Consider the following 24,543-nt stretch of genomic DNA (forward strand, 5'->3'; position numbering starts at 1 on the left):
ACTAGTCTAGTGTCAACACTGCTGTAGTCACTGGTAGTTGCACACGGGAAGAAACAGTGGATAGAAGGATGGCTGCGGTGATGGCATTTCTTAGGACACCTTTGGATTAATCATGAAAACAACTACCCTCTGAGCAGCTGCGGGCAGCGTTTAGTACATAAACTGTCATGCAAGTCGAGAGGTTCAAATCTTCGTGTTCACTTTAAGAACACTCGTGAATCAGCCCAGGCCATTAAGGGTATGCATATCCGAAAAGCCACCAAGTATCTGAAGGATGTCACTTTAAAGAAGCAGTGTGTGCCGTTCTGTCATTACAATGGTGGAGTCGGTAGGTGTGCCCAGGCCAAACAGTGGGGCTGGACGCAGGTTCAGTGGCCCAAGAAGAGTGCTGAATTTTTACTGCACATGCTCAAAAATGCAGAGAGTAATGCTGAACTTAAGGGCTTAGATGTAGATTCTCTGGTCATTGAGCATATCCAGGTGAACAAAGCCCCCAAGATGCGGCGCAGGACATACAGAGCTCATGGTCGGATCAGCCCATACATGAGCTCTCCCTGCCACATTGAGATGATCCTTACTGAAAAAGAACAGATTGTTCCTAAACCAGAAGAGGAGGTTGCCCAGAAGAAAAAGATATCCCAGAAGAAATTGAAGAAACAAAAACTTATGGCCCGGGAATAAATGCTGCAAAAAGTAAATGCAAATAAAAGTAAAAAAAAAAAAAAAAAAAAAGAGTCCCTCTGGTTATATTACACCTCCACTAGTACCTTTTCCTAAAAACATTTTAAGGAAAACTTTAAAGCTGGTTAAGTCCAAAATTTGTTATGAAACTATTTTTGTTTCCAACTATTTCCAATTCTATCTCCTTTCACTTATTCAATCATTCAGCAATTATTTCTTGACCACCTCCCATATGCCAGGTTACCATGTGAATAAAGGATTCATGTTATTCAGTAGCATGCCCATTTTATTTCCAAACAAATGTTATAATTTTCTAGTTTAATTCAAATATTAGTCTTAAAATGTTTCTTTTCAAGGTTTGAACTTGTGCTCCTGAGCAAGAGTGACCACTGGCCCTCTCGAGGACAAAAGGAGTGTTTGGTGTACACTTTTTACAGTATTCTTTTAGGAAAAGGATCATGAGAACTAGCTGCCCAAAAATAGTGTGTTTTTTTGTGTCACAGCACAAACACACATCTCAGTATCTCATGATGGTTGTTCTTGTATTTGAAGGTTCAGTAATGTCATTAGAGCCCATACCCGTCTGGAGTCGAGATACAGCAATAGCTCTGGAGGATCGTACGATGAGGATAAAAGTAAGTACCAACAGGCTGGGGGGGTTCAGATGGAAAGCAAAGGGTTGGAGAATAAAAAATGAGTATTTTGATTATTCTTGTTCTAATCACTAAAAAGGGGCCCATAAGTATTAAGTAACCATTTAATCCAACTATGTAGATGGGCAAGTCAGCCTCTTAGAAGTAAAAAGAAGCCAAGCAGTGCATGAATCAAAACTGTTAAAACTTCAAGCTACTACCTAAAACCATATTTTTGTATTCTTGGCCCTTTTCCTTTGTTGGGGAAAGGCTAGTAAGAAATTGTCTCATGAGAAAACAAAGGTTTCCATTCAATTTTTTGACCTGTCTTGGGAGTGGATTTAACCTTTAAGCTTTGTGAGTCAGCTCACCCAGGATAGATTTGTTTTCACATTGAATATCTCAGTGGCACAGTCTCAGTGGCCAAGTGAAAACCTTGCCAGACTGGGAGATAAAATTATCACAAAAATTTCATTGTACCTTGGGAAGTTGGAAAAACCAAAAAGGTCAGTGCATTCATTAATTTTGTTTAAGCCCTGGACAGGTTGTGTAGATACTCAGAAGGTGATGGGTATTACTTGTTCACAAGTTACAGAAATCCTGGAACCAAAGAACACTCCCAGTGACATTTAGGTATGCTAAGGAAATCGGTAAACTATCTGGTAGAACGTATTTGTCTATTTTGGTGGAAATCGTAATATGATATCTCATGAATTAGGTTCATTTTGTAAGTCAGTGCATTGGGCCTTTGTAGTGGTTGTTTTGAGTTGTTTTGTTCTTATGGGAAATGTGCAGAGTGGGGTAAGAGCTTAGCAGTTCTAATGACACCACATTTCAGTTGCCCTTACTTTACTTCCTAATGCAAATATAGACAGGCAATTCTCCGCCATTCAAAATACCAATGGGAGGAATGTCTAAAATCCATATATATTGCCATACTTGGGTTAAGTTTTAACTATGTCCCTGTAAAACCTTTTTCTAGAAAGGTCAGTATGAGATTAGGGGGAAGAAAAAAAAGCTATTTGCATTTTCCCTCCTTTCTGTGCCCCATCAAGGGGCTCTGCCATCCAGACACCAAACAGTTGAATCTAGGCAGGACCAGATTTTATAGATGAAGAGAGCAGTGCCTGAGGAATGGAGTTGTTGGTTCAAGAAAAGTCATTGCTATGCAATATTTGGTAACACAGAATTTGAGGACAGAAAAACTGAATCATGAAAAAGTTAGGCAGTCAAATCCTGACTCCCCCAGAATGTGACAGGCATGATATAACAAAGCAAAGCTCTCTGTGACTGTGGCTTTTACATTAGGAATATTGTTGCACTTTGGCCAGTTGACTCCTTCAAAGTGTATCTCTTTGTTCAGGGTACACGACCCAGAATTTGGTAGAAAATGCCGTAACAAAGTAACAATCATTTTGAAAATACATCTTCAGAGCCCTCTGGTATTAAAACTTCATATTCCTTATATATTTTAAAATAGTGAATTTCAGGGGATAATTATAACAAAATAAGCTAATAGTTGTGTCATTGTATAAACTCAGATCACTGACTTTAGGGACAAAAAGAAAAAGTAGTAGAAGTATTTATAAAGGGAAAGAAAGACTACTGTGAATGCAGATAAGGCATAAAGAGTAGTCTAGTATTATCATTATGGCCTCTATTTTACCCAGAAATGCTTATAACTTTGTCATACCAGCATAAACAGCATTTTAATGGGAAATTTTGGGTACAGAACTTGAATTTAATTGAGTCAGGTGTCAGTAATATTCTTCACAAGGTTACTAATATTAACTAGGGAAATTGGATTTCACAGAAAAGTAGTTTGGGTGCTGAAGCTCAAATCTTAAATTACTCATTGAAAGAGAAAAATGGAATCAAGCTTCTCAAACAGATCCTCATCACAGAAAGTACATAAACTATATGCTAAGATCCTTTCCCAGGCATTCAAGTACTAGAACTTGACTTTGGCTGTCTTGGATGAAGCAGTGTGTCTAATAAGGCACGAATACCCTCAGGACTTTGGTAACTGGGTCCTCCCAGATGCGTGTTTGGTTCCAGCTACCCAATGATGGATACAAGAGTATGCCACAAGAGAAGCAAAGGTTAGCAGGCTCAATTCCAAAACCTTACGGCCAGCTGTCTGGTGTATGTTAAGGGCAGTTATTTCCTCCCTGAATTCCTGAGGGTATCAGCAGGGGTAAGAAGAGTGAGAAGGGATCAGGAGAGACCTCGTGGCCCAGGGCTTCATGGTCTGGGTTATCCAAAAATAAGGATGATGTGTACCTCCTAAATGTATTTTTTATTAAAAAACCATACCACCTTGAGTAAAATGGACAAGCAAACTGATTTAGACCTGGTCTGTAAAGCAGTTTTCTACCAACGTTATGTAAACTTTTTTTCTTTTCAGAACTACTTAACATATCTGGATTATTTTCCAAGGCCATATGCTAATGTATGTAACCCCACAATAAGGATACAACTAGTTAAGTTGGATAGCAGCTGAGTCATAGCAGTTTAGGCCTAACCGTAGAAAATCAGTTTTAGGTCAACTTAATCCCTCGCAGCACATTTTTGCTGACTGGATATACATCTGAGAACATCAGAAACAAAAAATAGCATGTCCTTTCCTAACAGAAATCTCACAAGTTTTTTTTTTTTTTTAATTCTTCAGTGTTCTCCCATTTTTGCTCCCCTTTCTAGTTTTGTAGAGTAACTAATTATTTAGAAGTGCATTTTGCAACTAACTCACCTTGGACAGTTATTCAAGAAGGTAATTTGCTGAAAGTGATGCATCCTGTAGGTAGTTTACCGAGTGGACTAAGTTGAGTGACTGTTATACCTGCTTTAAATTTTTTCTGGGCTAAAAATGTGGCCAAGCTTCATGGCATAGAGTGACAGGTTTCTAGTTGCTCATTTGCTTGTGTGTTAGAAAGAGTCAAGAGTCACTTTCTGAGGTGACTCCTGATCTTAACCCCCGGAGACTCCCTTAGCTCACATCCCAGGAGAAGCGGGCTGTGCTTGGCTCCAGTCCCTGTCTGGGTTTGGAGCCTCAGTTTTCGCCATAGGAAGGCACCCCCTCCATCAGCTCTGCTAACTGTTAAGGCCAGCGTCCTCCACTGGACCAGCAGCATCGAACCAGCTACCTCTCACTACCTTCACAAGTGCAACCAAGAAGAATTGGAGAAATTGCCTAAGGATGTTATAAAAACATCCTTCCTCTTCATACACTAAAGCCTATCCCAGGATTAAGCCAGCTTGTCTGAAGCCATATGCATGGATCGTATCATGTGGCCCCAAGTGCAGTGGCTTGTCTTGAATGCCACTGGCCTATGTTGAGAGCGTTATAAAAAACAACTCCATGAAATTTGTTGCTGTGCTTACTTTAAAAATATTTTGTTCAGGAAGTTCATTAATGCATTCAAAATACATATGTACTGATCTCCTACGACGTGCCAGATACCGCTCTATGTACTAGGAACAAAATAGAGACAGTCCCGCTCTCGGGGAGCTTGTGTTAGAGGCAGAGGAGGGGGGAGCCGTCAGTGCTGGGGAATCTGTGCCGCGGGGGAACTAAAGCAGAGAGAGGGAGAGAAAGTGATTGGGGATGGGGTGGATTTTAAATGGAGTGGTCACAGAAATCCTCTGCGATAAAGTGATACTTGGGCAGAGACTTGCGTGAAGTAAAGGAGTGAGCCACGCAGCCATCTGGGGAAGAACACTGCAGCTCTGGGGTGGACGTAGGTGGACGGCGCCTGGCGTGGTCACGGAACAGCAAGAGAGCCAGGGTGAGTGGCGTGCAGTGAGCCGAGGGGACAGCAGTAGGAGAGAAGCCAAGAAACAGGAGAAAGATCTTGTCAGGCCTTAAAGGCCCTGGTGTGGGTGCTGCATTTCATTTTGAGTGTTGAGGGGAGCAGAGAAAGGGCCAGTGGTAAGCAGAGAAAGGGACTCTGAATGAACTTCTGTTTTAAAAGGATGACTCTGCCCGCTCTGCAGAGAATAGACTGTAGAGGGGCAAGGAGGGAAGCAGGGAGAGACGGTGGGAGCTTAGCCTAGGATAGTAGTGATGGAGGTGGTCGTAGCCTAGATTTGTTATGAGGTAGAGCTCACCGAATATGTGGATGGTAACAAGTTACTTAACTTTAGTGTCCCCTTTATGAAATAGGGATAATAGGTACCCATCATTGGGTTATTAATATGTGAGATGCATAGACCAGTGCCTGGCATAAAGTAAGCACTCGCTATGCTAGTTCAAATGTTGTTATTTTAATTATTACTGTCACCACCATCATGATCATGATGATTAGAAGTTGGATATGAGCTGTAAGGGAGAAGTCAGGGAGGACTCCAAGGCTCCTGTCCTGAGCGAACTGGAAAGAAGGAATCGCATTTTACTGAGACGGAGGAGATCAGAGAAAGAGCGAGTCGTCACAGTGATGGGAATTCACGTGATTTAATGTTTTTCTTCTTGTGTATCTATATTTTCATATATTTAATCACTCTATAATGAATAACCATAAATTAGATATCCAAGAAATAAAGGAATGAAAGAAACTTAATCAAGTAATTCCAACCCATTTGATCATATAATTTCATACTCACCAAATGGAATGGTTAGAAAGTTATTTTTACAAGCCTGAATTTGTACGTTTCTAAAAAGTCAAGTAGGGAAAACAAAAACCTGCTCTCCCTGAAACTAAAGCACGCTTGTCTTTCTCACGCTGTAGATGACCCAATTTCTCCCTATACTGGCTGGCTGTTGACTATTACAGAGACCAAACAGCCACAGCCCTTACCCATGCCTTGTACTGGAGGATGCTGGGCCCCCCTGGTGGACTACCTTCCAGAGACCATCACTCCCCGGGGGCCACTCCATAGGTGAGTAGCATGTACAGGTAGAAGGAAATGATCACTTAACTTTGACTGGACTTTTCTTCCTGTGAAAAGAGGGAAAGGTATTCCAGGTCCCATCAAGTGAAATGACCTTCAAAATCAGAGGGAACATGCTAACCTGATCTGCAGCTATCAGCATATTGGCAGAGTCTGGTCAGCCATTAACCAGGGTGCAAAGCTGCCTTGCAGCCCTTTGAATTTTTCCTTGATGTCATCTTGGTAGGGGTACTCATTCTGTTATGCTTTTTAGATTGTGAGCAGCTTGAAGAGAGAGTCCTTGTCTTCTGTTTCTCTTCATTCCTCAGCTCTTATTGCCTAGTAACTAGTAGAATCCCCATTATGTGAATTAGCTCAACTGAAGTTTCTTCTCCTCATAGAGCTCTGTGCTGTGTCAGAAGTTAAACTCCATTTCCCTGGAATAAGGGCCTTACGTAATTCTTCAACAAGGTTTACAAGTTGGATGTAATTGTGACTTAATGATCTATCAGTATATTTTCATCCTCTTCAGAAGTTGCATTAATTTCATCATTTCATTGATTAGGTGCAATATTGCTGTCATTTTTATGACTGAGATGGTGGTGGATCACAGTGTAAGAGAAGATTGGGCCCTTCATCTCCCATTGCTACTCCATGCTGTCTTCTTAGGTAAGACTGGAACCAAGAGGAATTCTAGCCGATAGGGTCAAAAACCTACAGAAGTCACCCATAGAGCTTTCCTTTTACGTGGACATCCTGCTTTTCCTCATTTCCAAAATATCTAGTCTCTTCCGTTTTTCACTGTCTTTCTGTGACATCTCTAAAATTCTAGTTGATCAGTCATTGTTTAAAATTGTACTATCACTACAATATAGAGTGGTACCTTGCCAGTGCTATTTCTATAAAGATATCCAAAACAAGTTGGGCCTCTTTGTGGGTCTTTGGTTCGACGTGATAAATTTAAAGCCATGAGACACAGTCGATGCACAGAGAGAAAGAATGTAGTGCATGGTGGGCCAAGGACTGAGATTTTAAAATACTCAAGTTGTAGAGCAAAAAAATGGGAAGAGGAACCAGCCAGGCAGGGAGACTCAAAAGTTCAGTTAGAGAGAGAGAGAGAGAGAGAAAATTAGAATCTTTCAGTAACAGGGAGATCCAGGGGAGAGAACATCTCAGGAAAGAGGAATGCTAAGCAGAGGTCAAGAAAAGTGCGTCTATCAGTGCTTTATGAGAACATTTGATTTAAGGAATAAAACATTTTATTTTGCCTAAACCCAACTTCTTTACGTCGGTAACACAAACAATAACAAAGAAAACTAAACATTCTTTTAACATGTTCCTCCTGGGTATCTTGGAATCTTTACTATCCCTGGAATCTAAAGGTGCTGAAGATTTGTTTATACTGAGAGATTCCACCGTTTTCTTCCAGGTTTGGACCATTACCGGCCTGAAGTCTTTGAACACAGCAAAAAATTGCTTCTTCACCTCTTGATCGCCCTCTCTTGCAACAGCAATTTCCATGCAATTGCGTCCGTGCTCCTGCAGACTCGAGAGATGGGTGAAGCCAAGACTCTAACAGTGCAGCCAGCTTATCAACCCGAGTATCTCTACACAGGTAACAAAAGAAGGAGTGGCAGGGAACCTGAGACAGAGTCACAAGTATGAGGATAACTCGAGGTGTCACTGGAGCCCACATTAACTTCTCAGGTGCTATTACCCGCCCCCCAGCTTTCTAAGTGGTAAATGACGGGACTATAAGTATGCACCATTTCACTTGATGTGAACTTACCTCTCAAAATCTTTCTTCATTAGTAAATATTTTCAAATATACTCTTTAAATTATTATGATGACTGCTGTTTTCATTAAATATGTTCCTATTGGTACATTGAAAATTAAAATGTCCGTTGACCAAGAGCGTGAGTCTAGAACACCCGTAACCAGTGACCATCTCCATCACCTCAAGAGCAGACGTCACCAAGGTGCCAGATGTTTCACTCTGTACCCTCTAGTTCCCTTGAAGGAATCTATTAAATGACTGACTTTTTTCTGGAAGGCACCATTAGTGGAAGTCTATTAAAAATCATTGCTGTTTTGAAACCAAAAATTTCTTCTTAGAAATGAGGACAGAAGGCATTAGCTGAGTCAAAGAAATGACCCTGTTGTGTCCAAGCTACTCATGAAAACTTTCCCAAAAGGGTTGACCAGCGGTTCTCATTGAGAACCAGAACATTTAAAATATCTTAAAATGGTGATGAACTGACAGAGTTCTGGGGCCACTTTTCTTTACCTCGTTATTTTGTACATCACATTGGCACTGGATATGGGCTGGCATTTCACAAGTCACCACGTACTTCTCTCATTACCTAGAAAAAGAAGGACCTTTTATGCACTCTTGTCCTGGGCCCTGTCTTGTCTTCTGACAGACGTTGCATATTTCTCTGGAAAACAAATCTGAAGTCATTAACTCTGAAATGTAAGGACTACTGACCTCAGTTTAAGCTCTTTATTTTGAACCAAGCTACACCTAATTGAAAGTAATCCATCAGTAGCCTCTCAGAGACACAAAACTCTCTTTACTATAGACGATGCTTAATTAAAAGATTCTGAAGACTCTGGCTGTTCTAGCTCCCCAAGGTAGGGATGTATTCCATTAAGCACATGGCCTTAGAATGAGAAAATTTTAATCTCTGTTAAGTTGTGTATCTCTGAATGCATCAGTTTTGTATTCACTATACCACTGATGTGGCATAAAATGGTCTAGAGTGGGGATTTACAAAACCAAACCAAACACAGTATACCGTAGGCAAGACCTGGTAAAATGATTGAATCTCTATATAGTACACATGGCCTAGGTGTACAAAAGCTTTGAGAAGTATCTTCTTTTTATAAACATTTGTTAAATGTTTATTGAACACCCAGTTTCAACTATAGTTGCTTTCAAATCCATACTAAAAACCTATGTGATAAAAATTATTGTCTTCATCTTATTGTAATAGGAAACTGAGGTACAGGGAAGTTACGTGACTCCCTGAGATTACACATTAAATGGCAGAGATGATACTCAGACCCAGGGCTTCTTACTCCTAATTTAATATATCTGTCAGACACACCAGAACTATGTACTTTTTATAATTATTAAGTAGGAGAAAAGGAACGGTCATGTGTATACATTTTCAAACCCACAACCTACCCAGAGATGTAGAATGCTAACTGTAGTATTTACTTACACCATATTTATTTTGCCTACCTTGAGACATATTTTATTAAAATATATTAATATACACACAGTATTCACAATTCTGGGTACATTTACTCAAAACATTATGTATAACCTACTTATCGCTGGTTAGTGTTGATATCTTCAAAAATGGTATCATTTCACATATTTAAGTCATCTATTACCCAAGAATAATTTACTAACAGCACAGTTAGGTGCACATGCATAGCAGAACTATTCATCAGCCTGTGCACGTGTGTGAGAATGCACACGCAGACACACACACATGCTTCTTTTGTAGAAAGCATCAATTAAAACACCAGAGTAGAAAATAGCAGATCGCCCTCTATTACCAAATACACTCTCATTTACACAGCAGTGCAACTAATCCGTAGGCAGGGAAAGAGTATCAGTCTTATTTAATCATAGCCGTAGCCAAAATGAAGCATTTTTCCCCCCCCAAAATTAAATAACTACACACTTCTTCATGCGCACCTCCTGACCTCATTAAGTGCCCGGCCTGCAAATTCCACCTTGACCTTGTCTTCCACCAGGTGGCTTTGACTTCCTGAGAGAGGACCAGTCCTCCCCGGTGCCAGACTCGGGGCTGAGCTCCAGCTCCACCTCCTCCAGCATCAGTCTGGGAGACAGCAGTGGGAACCTCCCGCAGATGACCCAAGAGGTTGAAGATGTGGACGCAGCTGCTGAAATAGACGAGAAGGCAAACAAGCTCATTGAGTTTCTGACCACCAGGTAATGAGGGGTCAGGAGATGGGCTGCTGTTTTCAGGTCAGTCTTTTGGAAAAGGGACATCACTTTAAAACCACAGATGGAAAAGCATGCCTGGAGTTCTAGCAAAGTCTTCTCTCTTCTAAATTGTGTCTGCTGGAGTCTGTGTACAAGGCAGACACTGGTAGACATTGTCATAGTTGAGGGGCAAGGAGATTTTGTGCATAAAGACCCTGCGGCAGACGGAGGTGGGAGAAGTAGCTCCCGGAGGTGAGCGTGACTTTCACCATCTATTGGAGCTGCCAGGATCTGGGAGTTGAGACTTGGCAAAGAACATCACTCTGGAAACCAAAGATATTAGCCACGGTCAACCCAGTGGCAGCTGCAGAGAGGACAGCTGTCTGCTCCTGTAGTCCAAAGAGGCATTTCTAAATGGAATTCAGAAACCAGAAACAATAAGGACGCGTGATAGGAAAGGGATCAAACTAATAATAAATCAAAATCGAGAAAAACCGCGAGCGATCCTGTTTTTTGCAGGTCTTCTGGCTCTTCTAAGGAACAGTTTAACTTGGAAGGCTTCCAAATCTCTAGTCCCCTGAGGTGCAGTATTTGTATAAACGCATGCTTACCTGTGACCTGGGGCGTGCTGACCTTCCTCAGTGAGTTAAGTCCTGGAAGTCTAGTCTATATAAATATTTGTTATCTAGTATCTCACATGATTTTTCTTTATTCAACTAATGCATCAAGTAATGCAAAAAATGAAGAGAGAGCATCTTTTTTTCAATTAATGGTTTAGAGTATTCTGTGCACTCAACTCAATATAGAATTTAACGTACAGGAAGCTCAGGGAGGGGCTGGTGGTGCCTCCATGCTGGGTACCTCAGAGACCTGACTGGTTTGTGGAGAAGAAAGGTATTGTCACCACTCACTGCTGTCAGTGCTGGGAAGGGTGTTCTCTAAAATTCTCACCCCTGGATCCATCCCATTCTTACTGCAGAAAACCAAATAAGCAACAGAGGTTGTATCTTCAAGTTGGTGCTACAGTATTTGGCAACCTAATGATGTGATCCTGATTAAAAGCATTATCTCTGCAAATTCTAAGACATAGAAATTGAGTCTGTGTCTAAATCTATATTTTATTTAACATATTATATCATTTTGTTTAACAAACACTTACATAGCACCTACTATGTGCTAAATAAACACTGTCCTGGTGAATCGAGAGGTTTTAATTTTGTGGGTAAAACATAAGAAAAAGTGTGTCTCCATCAATTAGCTAGATCTGTTTGAGTATGCTCTTAAGCTTTAGAAGACTGAAATTTACCACCAAATTAATATGTAAAATTTTAAAAAATGTATGTTGTACCTTTGGAGTTAGAACTGTGTATATGGTTTTAAAAATGCAAAATGATAGTTACATTTTTGACATTTTGTGTGTTTTGTTGAAGGGCATTTGGTCCACTTTGGTGCCATGAGGACATCACACCCAAAAATCAGAATTCAAAGAGTGCTGAACAACTCACTAATTTTCTACGTCATGTTGTATCCGTGTTTAGAGATTCCAAATCAGGTACTTCATCCTGTTTCTCCAAATCCCACTTCAGTATTTTTCTATAATGGAGCTCATTCTCCCCATATACCCACACATTGTGTATGTATTTGTGTGTGTGTGTGTGTGTGTGTGTGTGTGTGTGTGTGTGTGTGTGTGTGTAAAATCCTGCATTCAGAAGCAATAGCAAAGGAATATTCATAGGGGATATTGAAGCTTTTTCAGATGTGCCTGAGTGATAGTTAACGTCACATATACTGATACTTGCATTATGCTCTATCAAATAATTTCCCCAACGTCTCTGTTCTCCTTGCTTCATTTACCTTACTAGAATTAAACTGTGCCTATATTAATTTTATTTAAAGAAGGCCGTGAGAAAGAAGTCGTAGTCACTGACTGTCAGACTCAACTGTGAAAACTGTCAGCCTTGCAAACTGTATTTTTTTTAAAAAAAGAATTTTGTGATAAAATGTTTTTGGCTTTAAAAGTATTTGCTGGCAAGTCCTGTGCCAGTGACCACTCAATATTCTGAACACAGTCTGATTCTAATTTAGACAGTAGTACCATCACAACATTTAAGCCCTTAGCTGCATTCCATTTAGATTCAGCTTGGCCTGGGCTGATACGTGTGTGAAATTTAAATTTGCTTCCTCAGCACGATACAACATCTATCCCTGCCTTTTTTCACACAGCAGGCTGGCCATAGTAAATAGGGCTCACCACCTCTCCTGGCTGCTCTGATAATTAGCACATTTCACAGTTGAAACATTCCAGATTAGCCACATCTCTTTTCATTATCAGAGGATACTTACTAAAAAACAAAAAATACTGTTAAACTGAAATGGGAAAGTTGTTCTAGGAATAGGATTGCCATTTCTTGTTTTGAGTTTCCCCTTTGGAATTTCTTTGAAATATTAAGACTGCTTTTATTGGTATTTCCCCCACTTAAAAGTCACTTAATAGCCTAAAGGAAGAAATTTATGATGCATGTGAACTCTTCATTTGTGTAACACTCTTGATTGTATGAAGATACTAAAAATGAGAAAACGTATGAATACCTTATATAGCGTATTCTCAGAGGGTATTTCAGGCTGCTTAGAATATTGTATGTCTTTTCACATCTTGCATGAGATACTTTTACCCACCTCAGTTTCCTTGTACATCGCCACTTTCTGCCTGTTTCCAATCCAGCACAATAAAATGTGTTCCTGGAAACACTTGTATTAGTCAGGGTAGCATAGCTGCTATAACGAATAACCCCCAAAGCTCAGAGACCTAACACAAGAGGCTATTTCTGGATCACATAACAGTTCAATGTGGACATTTGGGAGACAGCCTTCCACCTGGTGCTTCAGGGACCCTCTGCCCTGTGGCCCCGTCACCCCCTAGGCTCGGAGGTCTCTACTCAGCCCTCTGTGTCCATGGGGCAGGTGAGGGAGGAGAGTGCGTGGAGGATTGCTCGGGAGGAGCTTACGTGCTGGCTTTGCGTGTGACATCCAGTGCTTCTTCCCACATTCCACTGGCCAGAACCCAGGCACGAGGTCACGCCTGATTGCAAGGAAGGCTGGGAAATGTACGTTCGGTGTGTAACAGGGAGTAAAGGAAACCTTTTTCTTTTCTCTGCCACCCATTAAATAGCTTTTCCCAAACGACGTCGTCTTAGTGGTGGTGGGACGGGGGAGGATTCTGCAATCCTACTAGTACAGTTCCAGCAGTATGATTTAAATAAGCTTTTGTTCATTGCCAGGGGACCTAACCCCCATATATTAAATGGCTTAAGTAGAAAAATATGTTTTGAAAAGCAAAATAAAGATGTAAAAAACTATTTTGAAACATCCATTCATAGGTTGTGAACTGCCTATATGGGTTTAATCCTATATTTACTACCCTGAATGTCTCTTAAGTCCATTTTCCAGGACCCTTTGTTGACTCTGCAGGAACATTTTCTTATGTGGTCTACGTGTCCCTGGGGTGAGACAGCCAAGCAGCAGCTAACAACAATAACACTGAATTATCCCTCCTGGTCCTCATGCGTGAGACAATCGAATGTGCCCCAGAGCCTCTAGACCACGGAGACAGCTCAAGTCGATGTTTTCATCATGTCTTGTGACTCTCGTAGCCTGATTTTCTCCCTGTAAAGAGGCACAGCAAGTGTAGGGTTTAGTGGCCCAGAATTCAGTCATGGACTTTTCCCTTTTGCTTTCATTTCTGTCTGATCACATGATTTTCTGAGGACTGAGATTACCTTCATGCTGGTGGAAGAACAAATATTCAAGCGAAAGTTTAAATGATGCCTGCCGCCTTTGCAGTGCCTACGCCTCCATATCTGCATGTTTATGGACTATTCTGAAGAGCAAAGACTTTGGCCCAGGCCTTGGCTATGCTTCGCTTTCCTCTGCATACACAAGTCCTCCAAAAACTTGTTTCTAACAAATTCTCTTACGAAAACAGGAGTGAAAGTAGTCTATGTAAAAAGTAGAGAAGAACAATGTCAAACAATAGCAGCGTAATAAATAATAATACACTTGTGAGCACATATTATGTGTCAGAGACAGTACTAAGCCCTTTTTAAGTTGTTTGATTTTCACAACCCCTCTGAGGTAAATGCTACTATTCACAAGGTAAAAGACAAGGAAGCAGGCTCACAGAGAATTAGCTTCTTTCCCAGAGTCCCAAATCCCCCATTCAAAACTAGGACCACCTTGCTCCAAAGCTTCTGACTGTACTCCACTATGCCTCCTTAAGACTGATTCAGATTTGGGTTTCATTTTAAAATGGTTAACTTTTAAATAAGTACCGCCAGGAGGTAGCGCTGTGCAGCTAGCCTGTTGTAAACGTGCGGATAGCTGGTGCCCGAGGTTTGCAGAGGAGCGGCTGACCTGCTCCCACCCCTGTGCCCTAGGTTTCCATCTGGAGCAGCAGCTGAGTGAAGTTGCTCTGCAGACAGCTCTCGCCAGCTCTTCCAGGCACTATGCCGGCCGGTCCTTCCAGATATTCCGGGCCCTCAAACAGCCACTGTCAGCACACGCCTTGTCGGACCTTCTCTCGAGGCTGGTGGAGGTGATTGGAGAGCATGGAGATGAGATTCAGGTACGGAAGGAAAGTCCGGGAACTCACCCTTCTCTCAGCTCAAAGATGAGGAGTTAATAACTTTCTTTGAGCTTTCTTCCTCTCGCCAAGTATCCCAGCCATTTGGACGTGTAAAATTTATTTTAAAATTCTAGAGGTTGACCTTTATTTTTACAAAAATCACCCCAGGGGGCATTGTCCTAGAAATTCAGGGGACACTTTTATTGAGCCAACAGCTGAAATCCTGTGGTGACTCTTTGTGTTGTTTTGTCTTTATTGATTTTATTTGGTGGGGGCTGAGGGAGTTGTCTTGTTTTGTCTTTTCTACTAACAACCTAAGATGCAGTTGTGCAACCTGCCCACCCAGAGAAGGGATCGCTATTGTATCTGTGCAAAGCACCCCACCTGTCTGTGTGGTTAGCCTTCCATAAACTGAGAAAAGCGAAAGAAGTAGTGGGGAGAGTAGATGCCACAGGAAGACCCTGTGGACTGGGGACCCCAGAGACCAGGGAGCTGGAAAGCCAGGGGCATTACAAGCTCTGTAGCTTGGGCCAAGCCCTCCTTTTCCACCAGAAGTGTTCTGCATCTCAGAGGACCTGCACTCCTGTAGACTTAAGCTTCTTCTCCTCCTCCTGGCCACTGGCAGCACACTATAAAATGCCCCTGGGACACAGCCCTTCTCATACTTCATCTCTTAATCTCTGGCTTTCAGACGTTGCCACTCTGTATTTCAGATGCCCACCATCCCCCTCAACAAGGGGCCATGCTTGTCCCTTGCCCCCTCCCTGTTGGATTTCAAATGAGATTGATCTGTGGAAGACCTCACAGCTAGGGAAATAAATCTTCATGATGATCTGCTAACTCCTAAGCCATCTGAATTTCCTAAGTGGCCCTTAAAATTTGTTTGTAGCCTTTGTACATTAAAGTAACCATGACTGTCTAGCTTTCAATATTACCATTATTTGAATAGTTTGCTTTGATTAAATTTATCTTCAGGAAGTTACTAATAGTTATAAGCAGTACAGAATGTTGTCTTTGCCTGTTTGGCAGGGTTACGTAATGGAAGCACTCCTTACCTTGGAAGCTGCTGTGGGTAACTTGTCTGACTGCCTGAAGAACAGTGATCTCTTAACTGTATTATCTCGGTGAGAATCAGTTTAACGACGTTTTGAAAATCAAATACGCGGTACTGAATATTTGGGAGATGCCTGGACTTTGGGCAATGTCTAAAGAACAAATCCAGTTTTGGAAGTCTGTGTATGATCCAAGAAAGTATGTATGACATTTCCTTAAGTTAAAAAAAAGGAAGTTACAACACACACACACACACACACATGCACACAGTAGATAAGTATTTTAAAACATCAGCAGGATAGACAATAAATGTTATTTCTAAATAATACAAATATTAATGATTTTTCATTTCCTATTTCTTTGAGTATTTTTTCAAATTTTATGTAATTATCCTATTTATTACATTCTATAGAAACAAAGTATTTTATTTTTAAATTTTTAAAAATTTTTTTATTTTGGCCGGCTTCTCATCATGGTGGCTTCTCTGGTTGTGGAGCATGGGCTCTAAGTGCATGGGCTTCAGTAGTTGCGGCATGTGGGCTCAGTAGTTGTGGTGCATGGGCTTAGTTGCTCTGCGGCATGTGGGATCTTCCTGGACCAGGGCTCAAACCCATGTCCTCTGCATTGGCAGGAGGATTCTTAACCACTGCACCACCAGGGAAGTCCTATTATTTACTTTTGGCTGCATTGGGCCTTCACTGCTGTGTGCGGGCTTTCTCTAATTGTGGAGAGTGGGGGCTACTTTTCTTTGCGGTGCGCGGGCTTCTCATTGCGGTGGCCTCTCCTGTTGCAGAGCATGGGCTCTAGGTGCGCGAGCTTCAGTAGTTGTGGCACGTGGGCTCAATAGTTGTGGTGCATGGGCTCAGTCACTCCACAGCATGTGGGATCTTCCCAGGCCATGGATCAAACCCATGTCCCCTGCATTGGCAGGTGGATTCTTAACCACTGTGCCACCAGGGAAGCCCCAAAGCATTATTTTTTAAATGAATATATACGAAACACAACTGATCGATCACTATAAAAACAGTTGGAATAAATGTTGATTTTACTTGAAGAAATGTCTACCTTAGGATCTTTCTTTTTTTTAATTTTTCAATTCCTTTTGCTCCTGGCAATGTTTAATAGCCCATTTCAAATCATTCACAATTTTGCATTCTGTTTGTGTAGTTAAGCTCATCTTGCTTGAAATTCAGTCAGCAATGTTATATCATGTTGAGCTTTGTTTCATTTTTAAGTTGAACATTTTTATGCATATGTAATTTTACTGTGATTACTACCATCATACATACTTATCTATAGAAACCTACAGATTAATCTAAATCAGTAAAAATTTAGCAAGAATGTTCATAAAGAGTTCTATCTTTTCAGCCTGTAATAGATTTAGAAATCATTTTTCATAAACGTTTATAAGTGCAAAAATTTTCCTTTGACACATTTACTTTTTTTCCCTAGATATTTCTTTATCTGTTCTTTTTATCAGTCAGTTAATAGAATATTAACATTTGTACCTATCAGGTACATTTTATTTTGTAATCACTCTTACCCAAATTCAAACAAAAAATAAATGAAAGATCAGTAAACTTTACAGACAACTGCTTATTTCTTTAACTTTTTGATAAGTGGAAATCAGTATTCGGTTTTGTTGGTGAGGGTTGTTCTGATTAAGTTTTGTTTTTCATAGCTTTATGTTTAAGAATAAGGAAACATATTCTTTCAGTTTAAGAATATGGAAAAATGAATAGAAAGTAATATTTCCAAAGAATGATTTCCCTACCTCATTGTTTGTTGATGGATCTTGAGAGGACTAGCCTTTCACTGAAATGTGTTGGCTTCCTATTGAACTTTTTAACTTTTATACCCAGCTCTTCATCACCAGACTTAAGCTCTAGCGCTAAACTAACAGCAAGCAGAAAGAGCACAGGACAACTCAATGTGAACCCTGGAACAGCCAGCGGCAACGCAGCAACTGCAGAGCGCAGCCGGCATCAAAGGAGCTTCTCTGTGCCCAAGAAGTTCGGTGTTGTCGACCGGTCCTCAGACCCACCTCGGAGTGCCACCCTGGACAGAATTCAGGCCTGTACCCAACAAGGCCTCTCCTCAAAAACCAGAAGCTCATCTTCCTTGAAGGACAGCCTCACGGACCCATCGCACATAAACCATCCAACCAACCTGTTGGCCACCATCTTTTGGGTCACGGTGGCCTTGATGGAATCCGATTTTGAGTTTGAATACCTAATGGCCTTAAGGCTGTTGAACAGACTGCTGGCTCACATGCCACTCAATAAAGCTGAGAACCGAGAAAAACTGGAGAAACTCCAGGCACAGCTCAAGTGGGCGGACTTCTCAGGGTTGCAGCAGCTGCTCCTGAAGGGATTCACCTCCGTCACCACCACCGACCTTACCCTGCAGCTGTTCAGCTTGCTGACACCGGTGTCTAGAGTATCCATGGTGGACTCATCCCAAGCCATTGGTAAAGCCCACATCACTCACGCTCTTACAGTTCTGGTCATGGTGGGACTCATGTTTAGTGTAATAAGATAATGTGGGCTTAGTACTTCTAACGATTCTGCTTAAAAATGGGTCTTTGGGAATACTTTGTTCTTTCTTTTAAAATTCTATATAAGTCTTAATTATGTATATTGTAAGAGATATTTTTAAGGCAATAACATAAAAGGGGCAGGAGTAATACATAAGACAGTAATCATTTCTTTATGCTTTCCAGATCAAATTGCAGACAGTGTTGGTTTATTTCATTGCTCTTGTACAGACTTTTTTCCCTTTTTTCTTAACTCCTAAATCTTTTATTTTTCTAAGCCTTTCTTTTCCTCTTGAAAATTCCCTTGGTTCCCTATCATTTTGAATTAAGCCAACAACAAACCAGATTTTTAATACCATGGCATGTGGCCCAGAATTCTTTCCAGGAAGCCAAAGCTTAATACAGTGGAACTAAGCTACTCCTCATCATTTTAAAGAGTCTTTCTGATTACATGAGTAAGACTTAAATTGATTGGCCTGTGTCTTCTCAAGCAGGTTTTCCTTAAAATACATTTTTTGATAAAAATTCAAACTAGTGCTTCAGTTCATTTTAATCTGCTTTTAAAAATCTGTGCCAATCATTCTTATTTGTAACAGTCCGTAGCAAAACAGCCGCTGAACCTGCAAATTACAAATGTACTTCAGTGCCTCCTTTGAAATGGTGCCATTGCAGTGGTACATTTTTCCTGGATTTATGTTAGTTCAGATCAAAGCTGCTTCAAAAGGCTGCTTTTACATCACCTCAGAATAAAATCTGTAATATGCCTTCCCGCTATTAATGGTTCAAATGCACCGTATTCACTTGTCTCCATTGTATCTTCTCTAATCCAGGGTTTCCACTGAATGTCTTGTGTCTCCTGCCCCAGCTGATACAGCATTTTGAAAACCCCAGCCAGTTCTGTAAGGATATAGCCGAAAGGATTGCTCAGGTATGCCGTATGGTTTCACCCTCAGGCAGATCCAAGGCCTAATGGTGGACAGAGTTTACCAGGCTCAGACAGGGCGATGAGTTTCATAAACCTGAAAATAATAACTGATATCACTAGTAATTCACATCTCTGGGTGGCTGATTTGCATTGTCATTTCATTATTGAGAAAACAAGTGGAAAAAATTGTGAAAATTAAATTACTAAGAGCCTCTGCAGCTACCCAAAAAATATATCGATCAATTTTCCAGGCTGCTGGGGCTTATAGCAAAATTGCTGACATTTCTTCCTATTCATCAGGCTGTTTTATCCCTAATTGATTTTCTTCTTGTAAAAGGTTTGTTTGGAAGAGAAGAACCCCAAACTTTCCAATCTTGCACATGTCATGACTCTTTATAAAACACACAGCTACACGAGGGACTGTACCACGTGGGTCAACGTGGTCTGTCGATACCTTCATGAAGCATATGCTGACATTACCTTGAACATGGTTACCTACCTGGCAGAGGTAAGCTCTTCAATTAAGGATAAAATCTGTTATAGTTTCTATGGGTAAAATATGTATGTAAAACTGATAACAATAGCCTTAACTTATTGATCGCCTATTATCTACTGGCATAGATGCTGTATGGAATCATTTAAAATCCTCACAACAACCCAGTGATGTAGGATTCTTTATTTTAACAAAGAATCCGAGGCTCAGCCGGGTTAAGTAATCTGCCACAAGTTTAAGGTGAAATGAGGTATAGCTGCCTCTGAAGCTTAAACTCCTTTTTACTACACTAATACCTGTCAGAAATGGCAGAGATGAGGAGATTTTATCTGCATTATTCTGGGTGTTCAAATCTTATTTAGGGAGTTATTGTGTGGCTTGTATGTTTAATGGTTGTTTGCTCTGAACTCATTAACAAAGCACGTATTTTTGAAAAAAACTTTCTATCTTCATCTTTTGTGTTTGTTTTTAAAACTGGGATGGGATTTTTGTCCTCATACCATGTGTTCCTAGCACATTCATTGCAAACCCCTACTCTGACTTCTGTGTACGCTGACGCTAGAAATACATACCACTCTCGGCAAGTGAAGAAATGTATTCTCTAGCACCCCCAGACCCCAACTAGTTTACCATACAAGGTCATGAAATCTGTGAGGCAAGTGACTGATAGTATCACCTTGTTTCAGCATTTTCAGCATTTGCTCTTCCTTTCTGGATCTGCGTTCATGCCTCTTGCTGGGGCCTTTTCAGAAGTGATGAGGACAGTCCATTCTAATTTTTCTTGTATTATATCACCAATCCAGAGTGCTGATAGATTAAGAATCAATCAGTCATTTTCGGAAAGGCTCCGTAAGACTGAAAGCCTCTACCTAGAAAAAGGTAGCTGCTTCATCCACCAGCATATATAGTTGACCCTGCAGGATTTTGATTTGCAACACAGATCAGCAATATTGGGCTGTATTCGCACTGTCAACAGCCGAGGATTATTTTGCTCTTTTCACACCCCAATCCCTGGCATTTAAAGAACCTCTCTTAAGTGCCACCCTACTGCTTTTGACAATCACCTTGGTCACATCTGTCCCTGCAAGAGTTACTAATCCAGCACACACATACCTTAGCACACAGGAAGTACCGGGATAAACAATGCAAACACCCTGCTTACCAAGGCAGCCGATGCCTGTTTTAAAACAAGGTGAACTGGGAGAGAGCAAGGAGGCAAAATTTGTTTGGTTCACTAGACATAAAAGTTTCAAAAATACAAATGGGCTGTGGTCTGTACATACGATGGAATATTATTCAGGCTTAAAAAGGAATGAAGTACTGACACATGCTACAACATAGATGAACCTTGAAAATATTATGCTAAGTGAAATCAGCCAGACACAAGAGGACAAATACATGATTCCACTTATATGAGGAACATAGAAGAGGCAAATTTATAGCCATTGTTTTACAGTTACAGAGTTTAAGTTTGGGATGATGAACAAGTCCTGGAAATAAATAGTGGTCATGGTTGTGCAACAGTGTGGGTGTACTTAATGCCGCTAAAGTGTACACCTAGAAATAGTTAAAATGGTAAATTTTATATTATATGTATTTTACCACAATAAAAAAATAAATTAAAATGGATATCCTAATTTGTTCTGTGCTGCCCTTATCAACAATTGTCACCACAAATTTTATTAAAAACTTACCTACTCACTACATATGATATAAATTAACTGCTATTTCAGTTAGTCCCATGTTCTTTCAGGTGTTGGCCAGGTACCTACATATAATTTTAGGCGGCTGTGGTCACTGTTTCCATGAACCTGCTGTGCTCACTTCACACTAACTTTGTATGTGTGTATGTGTTGACAGAGCTCACATCTTGTCACTTTCAATAACTGTGGAATTATATCGTTAACCATCTGCCTTTTGTTGCTTGTATTCATAATTTTTTTAAAAATAGTCCTTTGATGCAGACTTTTTATCAGATTATATTTAGCTCATTTTTCCTGGTGGCATTTCCCAAAAAATCTATCCAGGTAAAGCTCATGGATACATTTGGGAAAATGTATGCATTTGGGAAATTGGTCTTCACAGAGATTTTCCCAATTTACAAAACTACAAACAATGTATAAATATTCAGGTTATCCCATATCCCCACTAAATTCTATCATTCCATTTATACATGTTTTCAGTTGAATATTTTTATTGGTACTTTAAAAATCTCTTTATGTATTTCCTTTCTAGTGAAGATATTCCTTTTTTCATACAATAGATTTGTGGAATTGTATATTTCCTCATCTGTTAACTCTTCAGTTATTTCTTTGGGCCACTTTTTTTTTAAAATTCATTTATTGTATTTTTGGCTGCGTTGGGTCTTCGTTGCTGCTTGCAGGCTTCCTCTAGTTGTGGCGAGCGGGGGCTACTCTTTGTTGCGGTGCACAGACTTATCATTGCGGTGGCTTCTCTCGTTGCAGAGCACGGGCTCTAGGTGCGCGGGCTTCAGTAGTTGTGGCTCTCAGACTTCAGTAGTTGTGGCTCACGGGCTCTAGAGCGCAGGCTCAGTAGTTGTGGTGCACGGGCTTAGTTGCTCCGTGGCATGTGAGATCTTCCCGGACCAGGGCTCGAACCCATGTCCCCTGCATTGGCAGGCGGATTCTTAACCATTGCACCACCAGGGAAGCCCTGGGCCACTTTTGATGTGGAATTTCAGCATTTATTTGAATCATTTCTATTAATTTTTAATTTTGAACAGTAACCTTTTTCATTATGTCTGTCACATCAGTTTTCTCATTATTTTGCTTTCCTTTTTGAAAATGTCATTGATTTTTTCCCCCGGATTATAAAAGCAGTATGTTCAAAAATAATTATATTATCTAGGGAGAAACTCTATCAACATTTTGTTGGGTTTACTTCCAGCATTATTTCTATATAACACACACCCATTCACATCAATGTTGGCATCATCTATTATATAGAAATTATATATCCTTCCTCTTTCACTTAATATTATCTGATATCCTTTACGATCTTTAACAATGTCATTCTTTTGACTACATGATATTTCATCATACAATTTACCATAATTTATGTATCCATTTCCCTAGTGTTTGACATTTAAATTGCTTACAGAGCTTTCTTGTTTTGTGTGGGTTTTTTGGTTGGTTTTTTTTTTACCATTATAAATAATGCCTTGGTGAAATCTCTTACTTAAATCTTAGTATTTATCTCTAGGTTTGGAAAAGTTCCTAAAAGTGTAATTAGTATTTCAAAAGATATGAACCCTTTTAGTACTATTGATCTCAATTGCCAAATTATCCAATTTACATTTCCACTGATGTGTAAGAATACTCTTCTTATATCCTCACCAATACTATCATCAATTTCTAATCTTTGCCACTTCGATAACTGATAAATGTATCTTTCGTTTTCATTGATATTTTTCAGTCATTAGTGGTGTTTGATGCTTTCCTTTTGAGGTTTATTTTGTTGCATGCCATTGTGTAATATTATATACTCAGACCTACCTGCGTTGCCTTTGATAATACCTCCATTTCTTCAATAGTTAGGATTTTCTTTTCCCTCCTAAGGAAATGTGCAATCATAAAGGTACTAGGAAACCCTGGTGCTTCTGTGTGAAAATCTGGTGTCAAACTGACTCACTCTGTGCTTTTCCCCACAGCTGCTGGAGAAGGGCCTTCCCAGCATGCAGCAGCCCCTCCTGCAGGTGGTCTACAGTCTGCTCAGCTACATGGACCTTTCTGTCGTTCCGGTAAAGCAGTTCAATGTGGAAGTTCTGAAAACCATTGAAAAATACGTGCAAGTGAGTATTTGAACCAGGATGTTTCCCGAAAGTCATTCCAGAAAGACTGAGGCTTTGCATGGAGCTTTCTTTGTACTTGGCCACAGAGCTGTATGGGTGCCAGGCTGCATGTTCATTCATTGGTATCCATAACGTGCTGAGAGCGGCTGAGACGGTGGCCGACCACCCCCAGGTGGTGTCCTGAGGAAGAAGGCAGGACCAGGCCGCAGTGTGTTCCTGAGCCTTCGGAGGACACCTCTCTGCCTCTTGGGCTTCTAGGCTGGGTATTGAAAGCGCACTCCTGGCTGGGAGGGCAGGGGCAGGGTCTCATTTGAGCGGTCCTATTTCAGTGGAGAAGGAAGAAGCCACTTGCTTGTGCCTGGTTCTAGGCCAGGCGTTTCAAATGCGAACAGTTAATTCAGAGGTTCACATTGTCCCTTTAGAGCTGAAGGAATTAAGGTTAAGAAAGTGGCATAAATGTACTTGAAAATACTCCAACAAACAAACATAGTGTACTTGGTAAGTTTCAGAGTTCAAGGGCAAATGCTAGGTTTTTCTCTGGTTAAGCTCATTGACTAAGCCATACAATTTTCGACTTTTTTTTCCATCCTCACTTCACCAGTCACATTACTTGCAGAAAATTACTTAATGCTAAAAATGATTTTCAAGCTTTTCTTTTTTTCGAGTGGCGTTGCTCCAGTAATAGTTGTACCATGTGGTAGGCATTCATTACCACTTTCTCACTTTACACTCGTGAGAGACAGAGGGTCAGTTCACATCTTTCTACTAATCATGTGCCCCTAGTTTAAAAAAAAAGTGATTGTTTTATTAGGCTACCTATTCTTAGGCCTGTGGGCCATCCCTGGTACTCAAGATCTTATCTTGAATGGTGGCTAATTTCATATTCAAACCATGACCTCCCGTGTGCAGAATTTAACAGTGAAGGAAATGTGTTTTATTTCATGCACTTTATTCCAAGGC

The 24,543-nt window shown here is 40.6% G+C and overlaps 2 protein-coding genes and 1 non-coding gene across 9 annotated transcripts in view; all 3 read left to right on the forward strand.

Moving 5' to 3' along the window:
• Positions 1-24,543, forward strand: part of FRY (FRY microtubule binding protein) — a 330,932-nt gene that overhangs the window by 259,398 nt on the left and 46,991 nt on the right. For all 7 annotated transcript variants that reach the window (XM_059903257.1, XM_059903259.1, XM_059903260.1 and 4 more), the window contains 12 exons: positions 1,234-1,316; positions 6,038-6,188; positions 6,745-6,848; positions 7,609-7,794; positions 9,952-10,150; positions 11,575-11,696; positions 14,578-14,765; positions 15,795-15,889; positions 17,681-18,288; positions 19,185-19,282; positions 19,617-19,787; positions 23,443-23,583. In XM_059903257.1, the coding sequence (XP_059759240.1) occupies positions 1,234-1,316; positions 6,038-6,188; positions 6,745-6,848; positions 7,609-7,794; positions 9,952-10,150; positions 11,575-11,696; positions 14,578-14,765; positions 15,795-15,889; positions 17,681-18,288; positions 19,185-19,282; positions 19,617-19,787; positions 23,443-23,583 (2,146 nt within the window). The remainder of the gene's footprint in view (positions 1-1,233; positions 1,317-6,037; positions 6,189-6,744; positions 6,849-7,608; positions 7,795-9,951; positions 10,151-11,574; positions 11,697-14,577; positions 14,766-15,794; positions 15,890-17,680; positions 18,289-19,184; positions 19,283-19,616; positions 19,788-23,442; positions 23,584-24,543) is intronic.
• LOC132352793 (small nucleolar RNA SNORD58) lies at positions 73-138 on the forward strand. The gene has a single exon (XR_009498874.1). It is a non-coding gene; the product is annotated as a small nucleolar RNA SNORD58 (small nucleolar RNA).
• LOC132352644 (large ribosomal subunit protein uL22-like) lies at positions 173-719 on the forward strand. Its single transcript, XM_059903267.1, has one exon. The coding sequence runs from the start codon at positions 241-243 to the stop codon at positions 679-681; it is 441 nt and encodes a 146-aa protein (XP_059759250.1). The 5' UTR covers positions 173-240; the 3' UTR covers positions 682-719.

The sequence above is a fragment of the Balaenoptera ricei genome, chromosome 18 (assembly GCF_028023285.1).
Source record: "Balaenoptera ricei isolate mBalRic1 chromosome 18, mBalRic1.hap2, whole genome shotgun sequence".
Classification (NCBI taxonomy): domain Eukaryota; kingdom Metazoa; phylum Chordata; class Mammalia; order Artiodactyla; family Balaenopteridae; genus Balaenoptera; species Balaenoptera ricei.

Bases quoted from the DNA above. Each gene is read 5' to 3' on its own strand.
- LOC132352644 (XM_059903267.1), top strand. From the start codon at position 241: ATGCATATCCGAAAAGCCACCAAGTATCTGAAGGATGTCACTTTAAAG.